We start from the raw sequence: 19,966 nt of genomic DNA, 5'->3' as shown, positions 1-19,966 counted from the left end.
AAAGCAGACCAATAAAAGAGCTTAAGATATGTAATATGTAAGACCATTCATTTAGGAAAGGTTTTGGAGGTCTTACCAGTTACTGTACTCATAATCAAATGCTATCGTGACCTCAGCATCCTTGGTGATGGCAGACACTGCATAGATACACAGGTGAATCATCCCATCTGCAATCATGTGTCGCACCTGTGTGAACATGGTTTATGGTTTATGATTTACCATAAAGACCAGGAACTCTCCGTAAGAGACAAAAAAAACCTGTTGCTAAAACATTACCTGTTACTTAACTCTATCATTTCATATGAAATTATTACACAGTAATTGCTTGAAAATTATTAATACTTTAAAAATAGAAAAAAAATAGAGAAAACCTGAGATGTTAGGAATGAGGGTAAGATCTCTGCTTTCCACTTAAAGCTACTGTCAACTGCATCAAAGAATTAAAATTCCTTAGCCCATAAGAAAAGCTCTATGGCTTTTCTTGCTTCATTTGATGTAGTTGAACTGATTATGCATTGAGTAATAAATTCTAGAAGTGTCTAGCATCTCTCTTACAACACTTTTACCTAAAATCTAAAAAAGTGCAACCACACAGCTTAGTTTGAGCCTAATGACATTTTCTATCATATAATAATTTCTTAAATAAGAAAGTTCTCTTTAGCAAATGCTAAATTGCTTCTTCCGATTCCTGCCTCCTCTAAGAAAATCCACTGCTTACCCCCATCCTGTTAGATAGAATAAAAGCATCATTACTTTTGTTTTCTGTCTCTTATGGTAACAGATCATAATCATTATCTACAGACCTTAAATGAATCTGGGTGAAGTTTTCAGACTGCATCTTCAGTAGACTTGTCCTTTGGTAGTTCCATTCAAAGAGAAGTTGTTACAGAAATCTTACCTCTGCATTTGGTGTACACGATCTTCTGATGAACCGAGCATCATTACCGAAAGTACGTGCATCCACACACATCTCTACACCATTGAATTTTGAGTAGAAGAGCACAAAGGGGTATGGTCTAAGGGATATAAGTGAAATTCCTGTAATTCTCAACACAAACAAAAATGCCACCCCATGACTTCACTTCAAATAATGAAGCATATGCTGACAGAAGAAGCAGCAGTCCTTTGCAATTCCTTAACTTGAAAAACATCACATGCTTGTCTGCTTTTAACTAAAGAACAAGCACAAAGCAAGAAATGTTTGGATTGCAAAGGAGTCATTACCACTTTATACATTGAACAATTCGTAGATTTATTTGCACTTTTTTTTATTTTTTATTTTTATTTTTTGCAAATAGCAGACAGATTTGAGCTTATCTGAGTTCTAATCTTTTCCCCAAGAGCATTATATCAATCAGGATGTTTTTTCTTTTCTTTTCTTTTCTCTTTTTACAGCCATGCCACTCTGCCAGGCCCACTTTAGTAGCCCTCACTGCTCAGTGAATGAGGTTCTTACTTTTTGAAGAAATGCCCATTGACCTCAAATTGTTGTCGTAACATGACTTTCCCTCGATACTCTATTATAAGAGTGTCCAAAGCCAAATCTCTTGCAGCCCTCAGGATCTTCCGGTGCTTTTGAACACGAGTGACTCTTCCCAACTGTAGCTGAGTAAAACCAGAGTATTGATATTAGACAACAGCAACAGCAGCATGACAGACAACTGAAATACTTCCTAAATGAGGAAAAGATACTAATATTTTCAGGTTTTATTTGTATACAATTTAGCTCAATAATCAGAAATTTTGAATGATAAAAGTTTCCAGGAAACAGGGTCCACCCAATAAACCAGTGACCTCATCCCTCACAAAAAGCAAGAAAAGATCAGAGAAAAATATACTGTTAAAATTTTAGTGGCTCTATGTCTAATTTAAGAATGGGAAAGAACAAGTTCAGCTTTCTATTAATCTTAAAAACTCCTACTGAGGCTGTATACAATTTCCTATCCTAATTTACCTATTTTTAATTAATACTTTAAAAATATGTATCCAGGGGCGCCTAGGTGGCTCAGTCGGTTAAGCCTCTGACTCTGGCTCAGGTCATGACCTCGCGGTTCATGAGTTCGAGCCCCACGTCAACAGCACAGAGCCTGGAGCCTGTTGTAGATTCTACGTCTCCCTCTCTCTGCTCTCCCTCCCTTGCTCGTGCTCTCTCTCTCAAAAATAAATAAACATTTAAAAAAAAAATGTATCCAGGAGGGTTCCAGTCACCTCGACTTGCTTTTGGTTCAAGATGCTCATCAGCTGGCTAATTTGTTATTCTAAGGCTTATACATTAAAAAAAAAAAAAAAATGGTACTTCCATTATAGGCCCTCTTTCTGGGTTCAGAAAGTCTCAACTACTTACTTATAGAGAGTCTTTTACCTTTTGATCCTTACCTGCATTTGGGAACCAATAACTGTATTATTACAGGCCAATTCAGTCTTATTAATAGTGTCTAAAATAGCAGGTTTGCCCACAAATTCCTTGCTAGAATGTAGATGTTGTTCAAGGGCGTTCTGTACATCTGCACTGTACTGATTAGTGAAAGCTTCTTCATACTGATCAGTCCATAGTCTTATCCGATTTTCCCATCCCTCAGTTGTATTCTCATCTAAATTCTGTGCTTCAGAAGGAGAATTCTGTAGAGAACAAAGGTCAGGCAGGTTAGGAGAATCCATGCATAAACATTGGGGGAAAACAGGGTGTATTTCCAGAGAAAATTAGTTTTCACTTGGCAGTTGTTGTGGCATAAAAGAGTAATGGCCTGGGAGTCAGGGGATCTGGCTTCTATCATGGTTTTGTTACCAATGAGATGTGAGGCCTTGAACAACTTCTTAGACAAGAAGTTTCCTCATTTATAAAGTGAGAAATTAATTTGGATCACAGTTCCATCGCATCACTGTGATTTTACGACCATTTTTAAATCACAGAAATAAATTTTTGTTCTTATAAGAATGACACCAAGTTCACAAGAAAATCTTCATAAAAATAAACAGAGATACCTGAAAAGATCATGCTGTTTAAATTCCCATACATGACTGAATGCGTTTAGTTGTTTTGTGACATGTTATTTTCATTATACAATTAAATACATGTTAAGTCTATAAATACATGTGACCCAAATAAATAACCCATAATCTTGCCTCCCAGAGACAAAGTTATCATTTTGGAGTGTATCCTTCTAGATATCTATTTCTGACAGTTTCAACAGCTGCAGTTTGAAGAAGTGAGGTGGGGGCAGGGGAGTGGGTAGATGGAGTGTAGAAAATGCTGAGAGGTACTCTGCTCTACTTCTCTAGGAAAACCACGGCTCTCTATGGTGACAATCCTGAGAAAGAATTATTATGTATTAGCAACATTATCCTAAACAGACAGCTTTTACATTTGAGACACAGAGACACAGCTTAAGTCTGACACATTTTCTCCTGCATGGGCTTCAAGTGTCCTCAGAAAACAAAACAAAAAACCGATAGTGATGATGTCATACCAGTGATGAATAGAAGGAAAAGATACCATAATACCAAAGCTACCTTGCAAATCCATGTCCAACTAAGGTTACAAATACAGGAATAAGAAAATTAAAAATACTTTCCATGAATGACACAGAAAACACTTATACCTATTTTAACAATTGCTTTCTTTCTCCATTTGTCACTGTTTTTGATTGTTGTCTATCGTCCTTTCCCCAAGGAACAGGGAAATGAAAAGAAAAAATTAACACTTTCATTTTCTACCCATCTCACCACAGTCCAAAAGAATGAATAATAAATGAAGGGATCTAAGAAACACCTAAGGCCAACACACTGAGAACACAGTATCACCTGCATTAAGGATCAGGAACAGCTAAGCAAAAGAAAAGTACAAAACTTGAGATGTAAGGGTGCTTATCAGACTGGGGACTGGGGGGGCCCATACAGTATTCCCAGGTTTAAGCATTCAGTCGTGATCACTACACTGATGATTTACTACATTTAATTTATACTAGAAGCCTTTGTCACATGATTAGCTGCTGTTCACTAATAGAAACTCTGACTACTCTGCTGTTACATTCTTCTGGGTACTAGAAACCCCAACTCAGTGGGTTTAGAGCATGGTTCTCAAGCAGAGGTGATTTTTCCTCCTAGAAGACATTTCATAATATCGGAAGTCATTTCTTATTATCACACCTGGGTGTATGTGTTACCGGCACCTAGTGGTTACAAGTATTCTCCAGGAGGTGAGGTCTGGATTTTGGGATACAAATCCAAAGGATGACTACTTCTCATTCTTATGTCTCTCATCCACATCTTTGGTGGTGCTCTTACTAATAATTAATTCTGAGTACAAACTTGTAACCCAACTTAGAATTCTTGTATGAGAATCAAAAAATAAACTTGTATTTTTTTGTTGTTGTTACTTAAATTTTAAAATGCCTATGGAACTGTCAATATCTTGAAAATACAAGTAATTTACATGTAGAAGTTTCTATGTAGTTTTCAGGAGCGGCCAATCGACAGTTTTCAAGAGGTTTTGAAAACCTGGAGGTTAAGTTGCAGCAGTTAGCTGATAAAAGAGAAAAAAGCTTAATAGTTGAGATTGGGGCTATTTAAGGTCCCTATAAGAAAATAAGACAAAAAATAAAGGGGCAGTGAAGGCAAATGTGACCTCTGACAGGAGACAGATCTATCAAAATTAATTAATTAATTAGTTAATTAAAATAATGAGTAAGCTGTGTTCCAAAACATCCCAGGACTCTTGACGCTTGTGGGGTCTAAGTCCCTTCCCATTACTTTTACAGGAATGTACAAGTCTTTTTACGGGTACATACAAAGTGAGGCCTTCAAATTTTAGATAAAGTGTAGTCACCTGTGATCGTCGTTAACATCAGTCATATTGACTGGTATGCAACAGATACTTAAGTTTATTAATTCTAATAAAGATTTTCCTTACTAAAAGATTTTAATGTTTATGCCATATAACTGTCAACAAGGAAAACTGCTTTTAATCATTTACACATTTAGGGATAGAAATGCTTATAAAATTAAATTAGATCTTATTCTAACTAAATGTTATGAAGCCATAATTAGTGAATTGGGAGCTATGCTATCCTCTTACATATACATAGGTAAAGAAAAATACCAGATAGTATAATCAAATCTCCTTTGGGGAAACTGTTATCACCCAGTCCTTTTAAACCATTGCACGTAATTTCTCAAAATTCCAACCACTATCCAGTATCACCTAACAAGCTGTTTCTTTAGATAAATGAAGAAAAGAAACACACTAACATAACCTGCATCTTCTATATCAAATAGATATGCCAGAGAAAAAAACAGTTCAAAAGTTAATTCCAGTAAGACTAATTTCTATCAATAATACTACTTTTCTAACTGATGAAAATTATCCTTCCACTGGTGCTTACAGTCCAAATGGTGCTAGGGTGGGCGTACAAGAGACACTGTATCACCAGAAAAACCTCAGTTCAGAGGTTGAGGCCAATTACAATGACAGAACCATCAGCCTCATTTTGTTTGGTAAAATGTCACTTCCCTCCACCCCCACCCACTAGAAAAGCAGCTAATGAAAAACCAGTAAATGAAGGTTCATTATAGAAAGGGAAAATATTTCAGAAAATGGCCAAGAAAACCTATTTCAGAGAAAGGTTCTATTAAAACTGAATGGCAACAATTACAAACTAACAAAAAGCAGAGTCCAAGATTCCCAGACCATCAATGCCAGGAAAGAAGCTGACCAAAATGCAAGATCACAGTGAAGTAAAACACAGCATCAGGGAAGAATACCCCTTACCTTCATCCGCAAGGACTTCCGGGATCCCTCTCGAAATGCCTATCCCAAAGAGGAAAACAAGTAGAACAAAACAAAACTTGGTACCAAGAATGACAGTTATACCTATCTGAGACTAAAATTAAGGCAAGAACTAGTGTTTTAATCTGTCCCCTTTTCCCTAGGTAACAAATTCAGTGGAATTCCCCACACTGTTATCAAGAATAGGGGCAGCTCAAGGCCAGTGAACTTTGAGGCTAATTCTAACACTTTCCATTGTGAAACTAGGTAATTAACAGGGAAGAACATGCATCACTTTAATCCTAATATGCACTCCTGTCACTAAAAGAAAAATAAAAATATTTCATAAGGTTACAGATTTACCAGTTTTGAAATTAAGAAGAAACAAAGACCAATCCCCTTAACAAGGGGTGGGCAAGTCACCTAGGAGCAACGAAGTTGCCATGATGGGGAAGAAAGAACACAAACAGAAGAGGTTTCTCCTGGAGACTTTGTAGGTGAGAATATAGGAAAGTGACCAAAACATTGAGGAAGCCTAAACCATTCAAGAGAAGTTTCCTAACATTTTTGAAACAAGGAAAAAACAATCAACCCAATGACATGAGGTGGGCATGTACCAGGACAAGATTTTCAGACTGTGTTTTGGTACTGAGGAGGTGGGGAGATACTGAAGGGCACCAGAAGCCTAGACTGGAGGCTACGAGCTTGGCCAGGTGGGGCTGGGATTTCATACCTGAGATGGGGTTTGGAGAAGAAACTTTGTGCCAGCTGTGATGGTATGGAGTGGCAGAAGAGAGGCTGGTCTACATATTCACTACACAGATTAGCCGATTTTTGCAAATAGAGCAAAAGTGGCCCTTCAAACATCTGGATCAAACTTCTTGAAAGAATTTTGATGATGTCTTGGTCCAGAATTTGAACTATATCAACATACTTCTAGTTAAGATACTTTTACCCTCCATACCTTGATTTTCTTCGTCTTCACTGCTGCACGACCCTTTTCTGGACTCTTCTTCCTCTTCTTGGGTTTGGTTCTTCTAACAGTTAAGGTGATGCTTGTAGGTGTGTGCTGTGTTGCTGTGTACAACACAGTGGAAGGAGAAAGCTCCTCATCCCAGCTTTCTGTTGCACTGCTATCCCCACCTGAAAAAAAGTTGTTTCATAGTTTACGTTATGCAAACAGCCTCAAAAGTGCATGAAAAGCAGCTTATTCCTTTATCTCTACCCCATATCCAGAAGTCATAATTTCCATTAACTGTGTCATCTTTATAACATGAATACCTACCTTCCTTATGAAATCAAGAGTCTTTCTATATTACTGGTATCAAGAATAGAAATCCTGTTCTACATCATATATACCTTCTCCCTTGTACTGAGTCCTCAAGTTCCATCGCCTCAATGTGTAACACAGAAAAAGGATCTTGTTATTTTATTTGGTGCGTGTGCTCACAAGACATATTTTGATTGCTTTGGGGCTAAAATGTTGTTTCTGGATACATTAATTCACAACAAGAGAAGTACGCAGTGTTTGTAAGAGAATAGCTTTCTCTTTTCATGAAGAGCTAGGGATCATGGGAACTTACAAGAGCTCTTGAGATGATTATGTAAATTACAAAATATTTATCTGTCAAAATATGGGCCCAATCCATTTTCAGCTCACCTGATATGTTGTCCTGCTTCCGCCGATGAAGTCTAATAACCTTCCCCCTGCTCATTCCCCTAAAGAGGGAAAATAAATTTAAAGTAGTCCTTCCAACAGCATGCAGCACATCATCGCACACGTGGGAGACGTGTCTCTGCGTATACTACCCCCTTCCTCCCACCTACCAAATGTTTCCAGGACATTAAATTTCATATCAAATTCAATAGCTTTAACATCAATCTCTCATTCCTTGTTGTCAGCAATTCTCACCTAGTGCAGAGAATTCGAGCCAAGGAGCACTAAGGAATCATCTACATTAACAAACACAAGAAAGAATACTTTGAGCTTTTCCCTACTGATAAGAAATCCTAAACCCAGCAACCCAGGCTTGAATTGAGATGGAGCATGATCTTACCTGCACTTGTCACAGTTGAGAAGGAAGCCATCCTGAGAAAGACCACAAGGACACCAGGTAGGAACAGTCTCTCCTTCAGAGTTCGGGCTGTCTCCACAGCGTTCCTCTACGGGCGACGGCAGGCCATTCAGGTCAGAACGAGGGATGATCGTCTGGACAGGGGGAGAAGCAGGAGGTGTCGGAGGAGGAGGGGCTCCGTAATTATGATCCTGAAAATAAGATTTTTTAAATCAACAGTGTCCAAACACTGGCCCCTCTCTCCCCTAAAGTATGGTACATATGGAAAGAAAGAAGAAAGTAGTACCCTTTGTTTTTTGGCTTCAACCAGGAAAGTGATAAAACAAAATGCCAAGGTCAACTGGGACATAAAAACAAGAACAATGATGCAGGGCTAGACGTCCGCTGGAGGCAGGGAAGTGCAAAAGGGGCAACTTCGTCATGCTGCATATAAACATTTCAAGAAAGTCACAATGTATAAGAATGGATTACACTCCAGGAAGATCACTGCTCTGGAAAGAAAGAAATGCATACTCACAGCATAAGGCAGTCCTCGACACCCATGCCTCTGAGTGGTCCCATAATTATGAGTGGAATACACGCTCTTCTCATTAACTGCTGGACTAGCCTCCACAGATTCAGGGCTGCACAAAGGCGAAAAGCAACGCATGATAGCATAACACCTAATCTTCCCTTAAACTAAGACTTTAACTTCCCATTCTAACCCCTCCTCTTTCCACAACCACCAGCCACTAGAATAAGAGAAGGAACTCAGTGAAACAATCTGATTAACATAACTAAACCTAAAAATAACAGGAGTGTTATTAAATGTGGATTTGTGTGTAACATGAAGCCAGTACAGGCAGATGTCTCAAGGCAGGCACCTGGAATACAAGGTGTCCCTAATGACAAACACAAACGTACCAGCTGAGCAGGGAGTTTCCCCTAGAGAAGCCACTCTGGGCTGGTTTAGACTCAGAACTATTCTTCTTAATTGGATCTCTTAATACTTCCATGAAACCTCACATGACATTTGCAGTGAGTGAGATGATGAAAGTGCCTTCTGTACTGCCCCAGGGACCAGGCCCTCTTCCATTCACTACCAAGACAGGATACCCTGAAGAAAGTACAGGTAAAAACAACGGCATCTTATATTTATCATACCTCTCATCTTGATGAACCCCCAAATACCTTTCAAATATTAGAGTAATAATTTCTCATCCACCAATGACATGCAAGCATATCAAGGACACAATTACTTAACAGCTGCATGGTAATACCACAGAACTTCAAAATAATCAAAACTGTACTCCGAAGTTATTGTCTACTGACAAACAGTTAAGAGTAGTAGTGGTTACCATTCTGAATCACCCATCATTTTCTAGGTGCTTTGATATACATTAATTCATTTTCTCTGCAACTAGTAAACATGGTAAATAGCACCCCATTTTTACAGAAGTTGAGGTGGTGAGATTATGTGACTTCAAGGTCACTCAATGACAGAGCCAGAATTTGAAACAATGTCTAACTCCAAATTCTGTGCTCTTTTTACTATGTCTAACTGGCTTGGAAAACCAGGATAACATTCTATTTTTAAAAATTTAAGTAACCAGGCTTAATGAGAAACTTGGCTTAGAATCTTTTTATACCCTCACTGAGTAGAAAGCAAACTGTTCAAGTATAATTTATTAATATAAAATAATTATAAATGTGTTCAAATTTAGAAATTTAACGTAAGCCTTTACTTGATAATAAAAAGGCACAGGCAACAAAGGACAAAATACAAGTTTTGGGAAAAAAAGAACTTTTAACTTTGAATGTTACCTGGTTAGATTTTAAGGAATTTTGGAAGATAACTAAGGAATATAATCATATGACTTTGCTGAACTCAATAACAGATTATCTGTCATTTAAGTTAACTAGAAAGAGATTCACAAATTAGAAACTCCAAGGACATGTATTAATTCAGCCTTAGAGGTCAAAGGGTCTTTTAGGGAATCAAATAATGCATAGTTTGCTTTAAGGAACATACATTTATCCTGCTTGGAAGTGTATTATACACTGGACTTGGCAGGAATAAAGTGTGCAGTTCAATGTGGTGCAATGTCAGCTGAGAAGTGAGGGATAAAAGAAAATTCTGAGATATATCCAACTCACCCAGTTATATGCTCCAAAACTGTGAGAAGGGATCTTATTAATAACAGCAAAGGTAATTTCTAGGTGAAGAAGAACTTTAGACATAGGAAAGTATTCTGTTAGTGAAGTGCATGCATTTTATTTTTTAAGAGTGTCTGCAAGATGGGAACTGGGGTGGGGGGTACATCAAGAATGCAGGTCAGTATTCTTGAGAAAAGATGATCTGACATGGCTCATTGAGAGGCAATCAGCTCTGAGTATTAGGAAACAGGTAGGGTTTCCTAAATGAAACTGAAGGCAAACAAGCATTAATAAAATGAAGGTAAACTTTAGTTTCTAGGATGGACAGTTAAAAGAAAGTAACTTTCTACAACATTGTTAATTCACTAGATAAACATGTATTTCAAAGAGCTGTCTGTAGTATTTTCTACAAGAGATTCTGTACCACTGAACACATGGGGTGAAACATGGCAGCTGTTTATTAGAAATGGAATTTTTCTGGACAGGAAAAAGGAATGTGGCATGAAATAAAAGATGGCCATGGAGATGGAGCTATGTTGGTTGTATCTTACCCATCTCCAAACTGGGTAAATATGAACATATGCACTTCATGTGCAAGTCTAGGGAATAAAAATAAAATGTATATTGTGGAGGTTAAAAGGCCATCCCACTGGACAATACTTTCTAGTAAAGCACAGCATTTAATATGTTGCTATGCATGTGAAATACTAAAATTTAAGCTCATTATCTTTTGATGAGGAAATTGCGATTTCCATAGTGGTTATTAATTAGTTACATGTTGACAGATAACTATACGATTTCCAAGGATATTCCTTGACATATATATGTCAGCTCTTAACTATGTTTTAAAATATGGATTAAAAATCTGGAGTGTTAGGATTGTTTCCTTATTAGTGAACCATTTTATCCAAATGGGATTACTGCCTTTCTTCTTCTATTCTTGAATCGCTAGGAGAGTTGGGCACATACACAGAAGCCATGCTTACAACAGATACTGCTTCAATTATGTTTTAAGTACAACATGCAACCTGCTGCTATAATGCTACCTCTTGGAAAATGTCTGAAATCCATTTATGGCACAACAGTAAATTCAAAAAAATCCTTGCTTCTATTATTATATCTAGAGGTTCTCCGACAAATACATCAAAAATGCATAATGTATACTGTTCTATCATATTTAAAATCTAGATATTTTATCTAGACCGAGATAAAATCTAGGTCTTTTACTTAATGGAGTATGTTGCCCTTCATATCAAGTTTAATCTTACAGTGCCCAGAACAGTGGAATGTGCAGGAAGAGTGGAACATGCATAGTGAAACATTAACAAATATCATCTAAAATATAACAGAACAGTACAAGCAAATTGTTGACACTCTTGCTTTGTAGAAATAGTAAATGAATTACTGTGTAATTAGTTATGACAACAGTATCAGAAATCTGTCAAGAAATTACAATGAAAATGTTTCAGGAAATACAAACAATGCAGTCAAATTTTTAGGCCTGATTTCTGCAATTACTTTTGGACTACCCAGGAGCATTTACGGGTGGTCATCTCTTTAACTTTGTAAAAAACACCAGTTTTAAGAATAATTGCTTTAGGTCTTTTTATATGAATCCCAAATTAATTTAATTTGGGCTTAATAAAATTAATTTGATTTAATCTCTCTGTAGAAATTTCTCACCATTGTTAATGCTATCTACCTGTGTGATTTGTTAGTCAATTCATATAGGAGGTAGTAACTGACTTTATAAAAATCCATGAACACTATACAATTATAGTTTCTAATGCAGAAAGATTTTTCAGTACTTAATTTGGGAAATGGTACTTGTAAACTTGGAAGTTGCAGTTACTAGCATAACTGAATCTTCTTTGGCATGCAAAATAAATAAATAAATAAATAAATAAATAAATAAATAAATAAATAAATACCAAAACAGGAAAAAAAAAGCCCTGAAGGGGACACAATTCCATCCCATCCCCCACCCTCCCCCTTCCTTTTTATATGGGAAAAAGGCCAAAATTTTTCAGTTCTAGACTACCCCAGAATATAATATATTGCTTCTTAGGGTAGGTTTATGTTAAGCCTTCCACTTTAAGGAAGACAATAAACAGGTAAGTAATCCTAGGTGGCTTTGTCAAGACATAAACATGCTCTTTTATATTCTCAGTTTTAAGGAAGAAAACCACTATTAATCAGGGATGCATTTGAACCCAGAGCTCTAGTACAGTTGCTTTGCTTTGCTTTAGGGGGAAGAATCCCCAGGGACTATGAAAATGGCAAGAGAAACAGGGGAATTAGAGCAACACCCACCTCACTCAAGAAGTGGCTGTGGGATCAAGAGTCTGAACTGGACCTGAACATATTCAAAACACCAGGATTTTTCCAGCCCAGACCCTAATCCCTGGTACTGCCTGGAATAGACTTGGCTTCTGGGGGTGTGCTGCCCCCTAGGCCCCTTGGGTCTCTTTCGCTGGACTTTCACATCCTGGTGTAGTGCCACTTCGTCTTGAAAGGTAGGGGGCTTCCACTTCCTTTCTGTAAGCAAGGAAGATTGGGTACAAGGGAGGTAAAAGGACAAGAGGGGGAATCTGTAAGCAGGGGGATTCTTGGACAACTTAAAAGAGAAGGGATACAAAAAGCTAAAATTTTTTAAACTGTGAATAATATATAAAGTTTTATAATGAAGGCCTACCTTCATTGCCATTTGGTATTTAAATTCTTCAAGAATTGAGAGTCTATTTTAGGGATTGGGCTTTTCGACAAATTCTGAATTCCTAAAGCTGCTCTTAGCTGAAAAAAAAGTTTGGTACCACTGATTTTGAAGGTCCTCTTTCTAGGCAATAAATATTACATAAAAAACATATGACATTGCTTTCCATGTTCCCTACCCCAAATATCAGAAGTTCTAAGTAACCTGCCCATATACAGTTTTAGCCCCTTAACTCTAGATCAGTGAGAAGTACATAGGAAGAGGCCTTCAAGGAAAATCAGTTGGAGAGAACTCCTTATCTCCATTAGAATAATCATTAATTCTACACAAGCAGGCAGTGACACCTACTTTAGTTCAATCTTCCCAACCCATCAAAACAAATGAAAATGTAACCACTACTTTGCAAATTTAATTCAATGATATTATTTACTAAGAAATCCACCCCCATCCCATTCTTTTCCTCCCCTTTCTACCTTTTTTTCCCCTCTAGCTTCTATGGGCAAAAAGGGAAAGGTCTTATGTTATTTACAGTGGGCTAGCTTGGGTTTATAAAATACTGCATACTTATTATTAGGTGCCCATTAAGAAAGTTATCTCCACACAAATTGGTAACGCACCTACTACCTAGAAAGTAGCACTTACTCTGATCCAGCAGCCATATCTGAGTAGGATGTGTCTGGTGTGGTGACTCCCAGAGGGATTGCAATGCTCATGACGTCCAATACAGCAGAATGAAAATCACGGGGTCCAATTAATGGAGACTGGCCACTCTGAGAGTGGGGGTGAGCTGCACAGCTTTAACCAACATGTTATGGACATGAGGAATCCTGCCACAGAAAAGGAAAATATCTAGTAACCTGACAGTTCTTTAAATTTATTCTAAATGCTACAGAATATTTTCCCATTTTTAAAATAAGTCTTTTAAGGAGTAAAAAGAAATAAAACTAGTACAGCAAAGGGTCTATAATTGTCCTATTTTATTGTGTACTACCATTAATGTTCAACAAAATGAGGCAGCCAAAGTTAGGCTTACTTTTCTTGATTTTTTAATTTTTTGCTTTTTAGCAAAAGGGGAAGTAATAGTCTGGCTTGCTTAACCAGTAAGTACATTTCCACCATCCTACAACTGCTCATGAAACAAAATTTTCTGGCAGCCTAGGACCTATTATATAGTAAGTTCTAATGTAGGTAAATAGAAATATCAAAGTTTAACTAAATTCTTTAACAATTAAAGATCTTCATTTAGGGGGTGCTTGGCTGGTTCAGCTGGTATAGCATGCTATTCTTGATCTCAGGGTCATGAGTTCAAGCTCCATACTGGGTGTAGAGATTACTTAAAAAAAAAAAATTAAATATCTTCAGTTAAAGTTTCCCCCCCTCCCACCCAGGCCACAAATAAATGCAGTTTTACCAGCAGCCAACCATGTTATTTCTTCTAGATTAAATATGATGATAAAAGAGATGCTTGTATTTGATTTGATACAGTGGTTCTTATTGCCTTGTGTCACAGAACACTCTTTTTCTTTGTTTTTTAAAGTTTATTTATTTATTTTGAGAGAGAGACAGTGAGTGGGGAAGGGGCAGAGAGACACGGAAAGAGAAAAGAATCCCAAGCAGCCTCTGCACTATTACCATGAAGCCTCCTGTAGGGCTCAAACTCACACTCACAAAGCATGAGATCATGACCTGCACAGAAACCAAGAACTGGACACAACTGGGCCACCCAGATGCCCCCTTTTTTTTCTTTGAAACCATTTTATTTTAACTATAATTTTGGGGGAAAATGCAACTACCTTAACTATATTTGTGAAGCAATAGCCACTACTAGATATAAGTGAAAACAGGGGTGCCTGGGTGGCTCAGTTGATTAAGCAACCGACTCTTGGTTTTGGCTCAAGTCATGATCTCACAGTTTATGAGTTCAAGCCCCACATTAGGCTCTGTGCTACCAGGGCCTCTTGGGATCCTCACTCTTCCTCTCTCTCTGCCCTTTCACTGTTGGTTCACGCACTCTCTCTCTCTCTCTCTCTCAGTTGGTGGCTCAGTTGGTTAAGCAGCTGACTTTGGCTCAGGTCATGATCTCACAGTCCGTGGGTTCGAGACTGCATCGGGCCCTGTGCTGACCGCTCAGAGCCTGGAGCCTGCTTCCGATTCTGCGTCTCCCTCTCTCTCTGCTCCTCCCCTGCTCACACTGTGTCTCTCTCTCTCAAAAACAAACATTAAAAAAAATGTTATAAGGAAAACAAAATAAATAAACTTAAAAAACATGAAATGAAATAATTAAAACATAAACCATTAAGAGTATAGTTTCATGATAAAGATTAGAAAATTTTCTCTGGAAAAGGAGAGAGGATACCTTGAGCTGCTGACCATAACCAGTGGAATTTGGGAACACAAAGACCCACAAACTACTAAACTGTAAAAAGTCAAAAGTATATTAAGAGCGAGGTGCTCCTGGCTGGCTAGCTTAGTTGCTAGAGCAAGTGACTCTTGATTTGCGACTGTTAAGTTTGAGCCCCGCTTTGGGTGTAGATATTACTTAAAAAATAAAATCATTAAAAAAATTACATTAAGAAATTTGGAGGTACGGTAAAAAGGAAGAAAAATATACTCATTATGATTTCACATTAGTGGTTTTGTATTAAGCCATTAAAAGAATGAAATAAGAAGCATTTTATGTGGGAGGGAAGAAAGTGAGTGTGAATGTTAAAGACCCAGGTTAATAAAGACTTTTGCAAAGAGACTACAAAAAGAGTCATGACTGATATACTGATTCATGGAAAGACAAATAAGATAGAAGACAATTCAAACATTTATATTAAAGAAATTTAATGTAATGAAAAGTATATGATACTAACTCATTCCAGGGAAGAATGCAAAATTTAAATGGTAGCCATCTGAGATATGTGAATCTTTTTTGATACATGAAGCAAATTCATATAAGAAATTTGGATAAGAAAACCAATTGTTAATCAGGCCAAGATTTTTAACAAACATTAAGATAACATTAATCTTTTGTGTTTTTATTTTAGAATACTAGAAACTGTTCTAAGCTAAGCAGCTCTCACTGGAACCTACATTTTTAAAGAGCTGGATCTCCTCAAGATCTAGGACTTTCCAAATTTGAGGGAAGGCCAGACACTAGTTCCTATACAAAAAGGGGACATACTGCTAGACTTGGGACTGAAATGAAAAAGGCAAATTTTTCTACTGTTTCTTCTCAGTTTATAAAAGAGAGAAGTGACTAGCCTAACTGACTAGCCTAAGGAGTTAGGCAGTACATCCTCCAAGCCTCTGGGAAATTGAAAAAAAAGAAATCTATAAATAATAGAAAAGAGAGAATAGTTAAATATTGGGGACTGCTGGTTATAACTCTTCCTCTAATTTTAGTATCACTCTATAACTTGAACTAAAAAGAAAAACACAAACAAACAAAAACCAAAAAGCCCAGAAGCTGCATGGCTTGATAATCAGAAGAGTCTGATAATGATCATACCTCCCTAATATAGGAATCTCAAACATGTGTTAGAATTTCAGTAAAGGATAGAAAAAAGTTATTCAATACCATTAAAAAGCCTCTGTCATAGCCATTACTACTTTGCTAATAAAAAAATGTAGGCTTCTAGAAGAAAGACAGATTAAAAGCCTAAGCTGATTGTAATCTTTGAGAGTCATTTTTAAAAGATCCATCAAAAGGAAACAATGGGGAAATTACTACAGATAATATTTACTTAATGGATGAGTAAATGATTAACACATTTCTTATTGAAATCTCAACACAGGTAATTTGGATACTTGGTAAATTTAAGAAATATTAACTAGTTAACTATGAATTTCTCTTTCATGACTTCCTCCATCTTCCTCTTGTCTAGTTTTACATGACCCTTTCTGAGGAAGATAACCATTTATAGCATGGCCATCTTGTTCTAAATGCTTTCACAATATTAGGCTTCCTAATTCAAAACACATTAACAAAACCAAATTGTTCATTTGACACTGACAGTGGTTTCTTCCCTAAATAACACTCTGCAAAATTTGGCTATTAAACTATTAACTGAAGTCATTTTAACAGATCATCTATATGCAATATTTTCTTATTATAATTACTCTAGTTTTGTAAGCCAAGACAACAGACTCTCAGTATAGTTTATGAAGCTTAGTAGTATATCAGTTATTAACCTATTACAAAGTTTGGAGAGGTGTCTTAGAGTGAGAAGTTAAATCTGTCTCTTGGTGGAACAATTTCAAGATATCTTTTATTTGTTAATTTTTCTGTCTCTTCCTATAAGACTATAAACTCTATGAGGATGAGATTTTTGTGTTTTATTTTCTGTTGTAGTTTCAATGTTCTAAATGGTGCCTGGCACACTGAAAGTGTTCTGAGAATATTTGCTGAATGAATTATAATCACAATGATCTCAACATGTAATTGTAGCATTTGTTACAATAAAAGATTAAAAACTAAAACAAATTTAAAGGATTTATTTGACTCAGTCACCTTTTTATAGACCTCTGAATATGAAGTCCCCCAAAATTATCTGCCAGTAACTCTGAAGACCTAGAAAAAGTTGGGACACAGATTAGTACAGAAAGAAATAACATTAATAGACACAATGAATAGAATTATATAGAATATTTTAACAATAATTTTATGTGTTTCCTTTCCACACACTGGCCTTTTAGCCATCCTATGTTTCATTTAGTACTATATTTTTGTCCTTTAACTGTATTTCCTATTTCCCTGTAAAGCCAGAACCTAAATAATGGGAAAGGAAATGATCTTTATTAGACTTAAGAAGTGGAAAATATGATGTCATTCAGTAATTTTCTTTTCTTCAAATGAGAATTCTCTTCCATTTCCCAAGAGATTCTTTTTATCTCTCTTAGGAGGAGATACTGACCCCCTCCCAAAATCCAGAAGCTTTTTTAAAAAATCAAATGTCAAATTTACTCTCTATCACCTATTAATGTAAAAGTTCATATTACACCCATCCCCTGCATCCCACCAGTCCTCTTGTCCTGCTATAAAAAAAGACTGACAAAAGGGAGTCAATTCTACGTGTGGCAAACTTCATAATGGAAACATGGGGTAAAACAGAGCCTTAAATAACTTTCTGCCCTCCAACAAGTAAAGGAAAATAGGTGATTTTAGGCAGCAGAAAGTCAAATTTAACATTAACCAAAATAATGTTAACATATCTATGTTTTAATATATACCTAAAATGTTAATTTATCTATGTACATGAAAAGAGCTGTTTGCAGGGATTCCAGTTACCAAGCAATAGAGAGGAAATGTACTTTTATGTCAATATTTTATTTACAAAAAAATTGGAAAATAAACGATTCATTAAAAACAATTTTAAAAGAGCACACTGAGAATTATTATAGAAATAAAAGGTATGAAGGTAATAGTAAAAGGAAGAAAAAAACAAACCTAGAAAGAAGTGGACTCCTTTAGCAAAAACAAATAAAGAGAATAAGAAATGATAGGAGGAAAAAGGGAACTAAATATTATAAATATACAGTAGGGAGAAAATGAATGTAGCAGAACTTCAATTTCATACCAATTTATCTATTTCCAGAACAAATCACCAGAATTCACAGAATAGTAATAAATTCTTGGATTCAGAAGCAGAACAAACTAGTCTCCTAGTACTAAGTACTTTTTTGAGAAGTCACCATTTACATACACACACATTTTCTGGAGAAAATGTTAATTAGAAGATGCCAGAAATGTTTTATAATTACCCATCTTTTTAACTGGGTTCAGAAATGGTCAACAGTCTCTGTCTGTGTCATTCTGACAGTCTCTTCTCTACATGACTTGCTGAAAGTACACGACCCGTGTGATCTATCTGGTCACTCTCAGAGCAGACACACACACAGTGTTTTAAGAACAATTCCAATAGAGATTTCAGAAAAAGCAATTGCATCAGCCAGGTGAGCCGGAAGCAGCTGGGAGACAAGAGTCCAATAAACAGCCAATCCAATGAAAGAAATTCAGAACAAGTCTGCTTCAGTAATCCTGTGAAGAGGACTGGCAGGAAGAGGAGTGCCGCTTTAGAAAGAGAACAGGCCTCATATGCTTCAGACAGTCTTTGTACTGAGGCTGTGGACCTTGGCCATTCTCCCAGAAATGATGCAATCCTGATGAACAAGATCTGCTGCCAGAGAAACAATTGTTAACAGCCTATGCAGACAGCAACTCAGCCAAGAAGCAATCTCCGATCAACTCTCTTCACAAACCCCCAAGAAGCCACATCTCTTCTTCAATTTTGGTCTCTGACAAAACATATAAGTGAATACACATTTAAATATATACAAACAAGACTTCTTCCCAAAATGACACTTTTCTTTTAATCGTTTTGGTTTTCCAATCTCAATCATCCATAACTCAATTTTAAATACAACACTGAAAGCATTTCTACTTTTATGAATATAATTCTCCAAGCGTATTAACAACAAGGTTTTAAAAGCAAGGTATTAACAAAACAGTTGAAATTTTCCTTAGTTGCATTAGAAAACATGGTGAAAAGTAATAGTGGCTTCCCTATGTATGAAAATCACTCTGGAATCTAGAGCCCAATTATGAGATTTCAAAGAAAGGACAAATATGCACACTCACTATTCAGGGCCAGAAAAATATATATTATAGTTATTTTTCAAATTATGTGAGACCCAATATATTAAAAATAAGTATGTATTATAGAAAAAGAGAACATCTCTTCTTGTTCAGGCTGGCAGAAACAGTAGGTTCAATGATACCACAATTTGCAATGCTTACTTTTCTCAAGGGAAACAATATTACTTCAGATCTTTTAAGAGGGTTAATGATTATTTTCATCTTATTAGCCACAACTTCCTATTTTGGAATCAAAATTTAAAATATCCTAAATTTAAAAATCCTCCCTAGGTTCCTAACCTCCTAGGTCTGGTTTCGTTTCAGTTTTAAGTTGTACCGAATACTTTTATAAAATTATTAGGATTTCCACCCCTTATTTACTACTATAAAAGACCCTGCATACAATAACTCTTCAGTTCTCTGAATTCCAACTAGCCAAAAGCTACAATCAACCAAATTTCTTCCTTTTGAAAGCAATCTCTTAAACTGGGCTCACTAAAACATAAGCATCTAAGATGTCTCCTGAAATCAATATATTCAGCCCAATCTACTATTCTGTCTAGACTAACTTATCTAAAGCAATAAAAGAGCTATAGCAGTCCAATAAGTGAATATTCTTAACTCAAGAGAAAAAAAATTTTTCAGAAAAAAATTTT

General features: G+C 36.4%; 1 protein-coding gene across 14 annotated transcripts in view; it reads right to left on the bottom strand.

Annotated features, from left to right (window-relative positions):
• Positions 1–17,246, bottom strand: part of SETD5 (SET domain containing 5) — a 50,828-nt gene extending 33,582 nt beyond the window's left edge. For 3 of the 14 annotated variants that reach the window (XM_029918367.1, XM_029918375.1, XM_029918381.1), the window contains exons 1-12: positions 13,331–13,420; positions 12,289–12,513; positions 8,743–8,935; positions 8,357–8,462; positions 7,822–8,030; positions 7,425–7,483; positions 6,729–6,907; positions 5,768–5,806; positions 2,377–2,619; positions 1,457–1,605; positions 899–1,016; positions 77–186 (exon numbers count right to left, since the gene is read on the bottom strand). In XM_029918367.1, the coding sequence (XP_029774227.1) occupies positions 77–186; positions 899–1,016; positions 1,457–1,605; positions 2,377–2,619; positions 5,768–5,806; positions 6,729–6,907; positions 7,425–7,483; positions 7,822–8,030; positions 8,357–8,462; positions 8,743–8,834 (1,304 nt within the window). In that variant the 5' untranslated portion in view covers positions 8,835–8,935; positions 12,289–12,513; positions 13,331–13,420. Of the gene's footprint in view, positions 1–76; positions 187–898; positions 1,017–1,456; positions 1,606–2,376; positions 2,620–5,767; positions 5,807–6,728; positions 6,908–7,424; positions 7,484–7,676; positions 7,718–7,821; positions 8,031–8,356; positions 8,463–8,742; positions 8,936–9,975; positions 11,864–12,288; positions 12,514–12,670; positions 12,769–13,330; positions 13,516–17,186 lie in introns of those variants that run through there. The other 11 variants (XM_029918369.1, XM_029918368.1, XM_029918376.1 and 8 more) reach the window with 11 other exon arrangements.
• Between the last annotated feature and the right edge of the window lie 2,720 nt (positions 17,247–19,966).

Source organism: Suricata suricatta, chromosome 12 (genome assembly GCF_006229205.1).
Source record: "Suricata suricatta isolate VVHF042 chromosome 12, meerkat_22Aug2017_6uvM2_HiC, whole genome shotgun sequence".
Taxonomy (NCBI): Eukaryota; Metazoa; Chordata; class Mammalia; order Carnivora; family Herpestidae; genus Suricata; species Suricata suricatta.
Note: the sequence above shows the minus strand (reverse complement) of the source record. Positions and strands in the feature narration are given on the sequence as shown.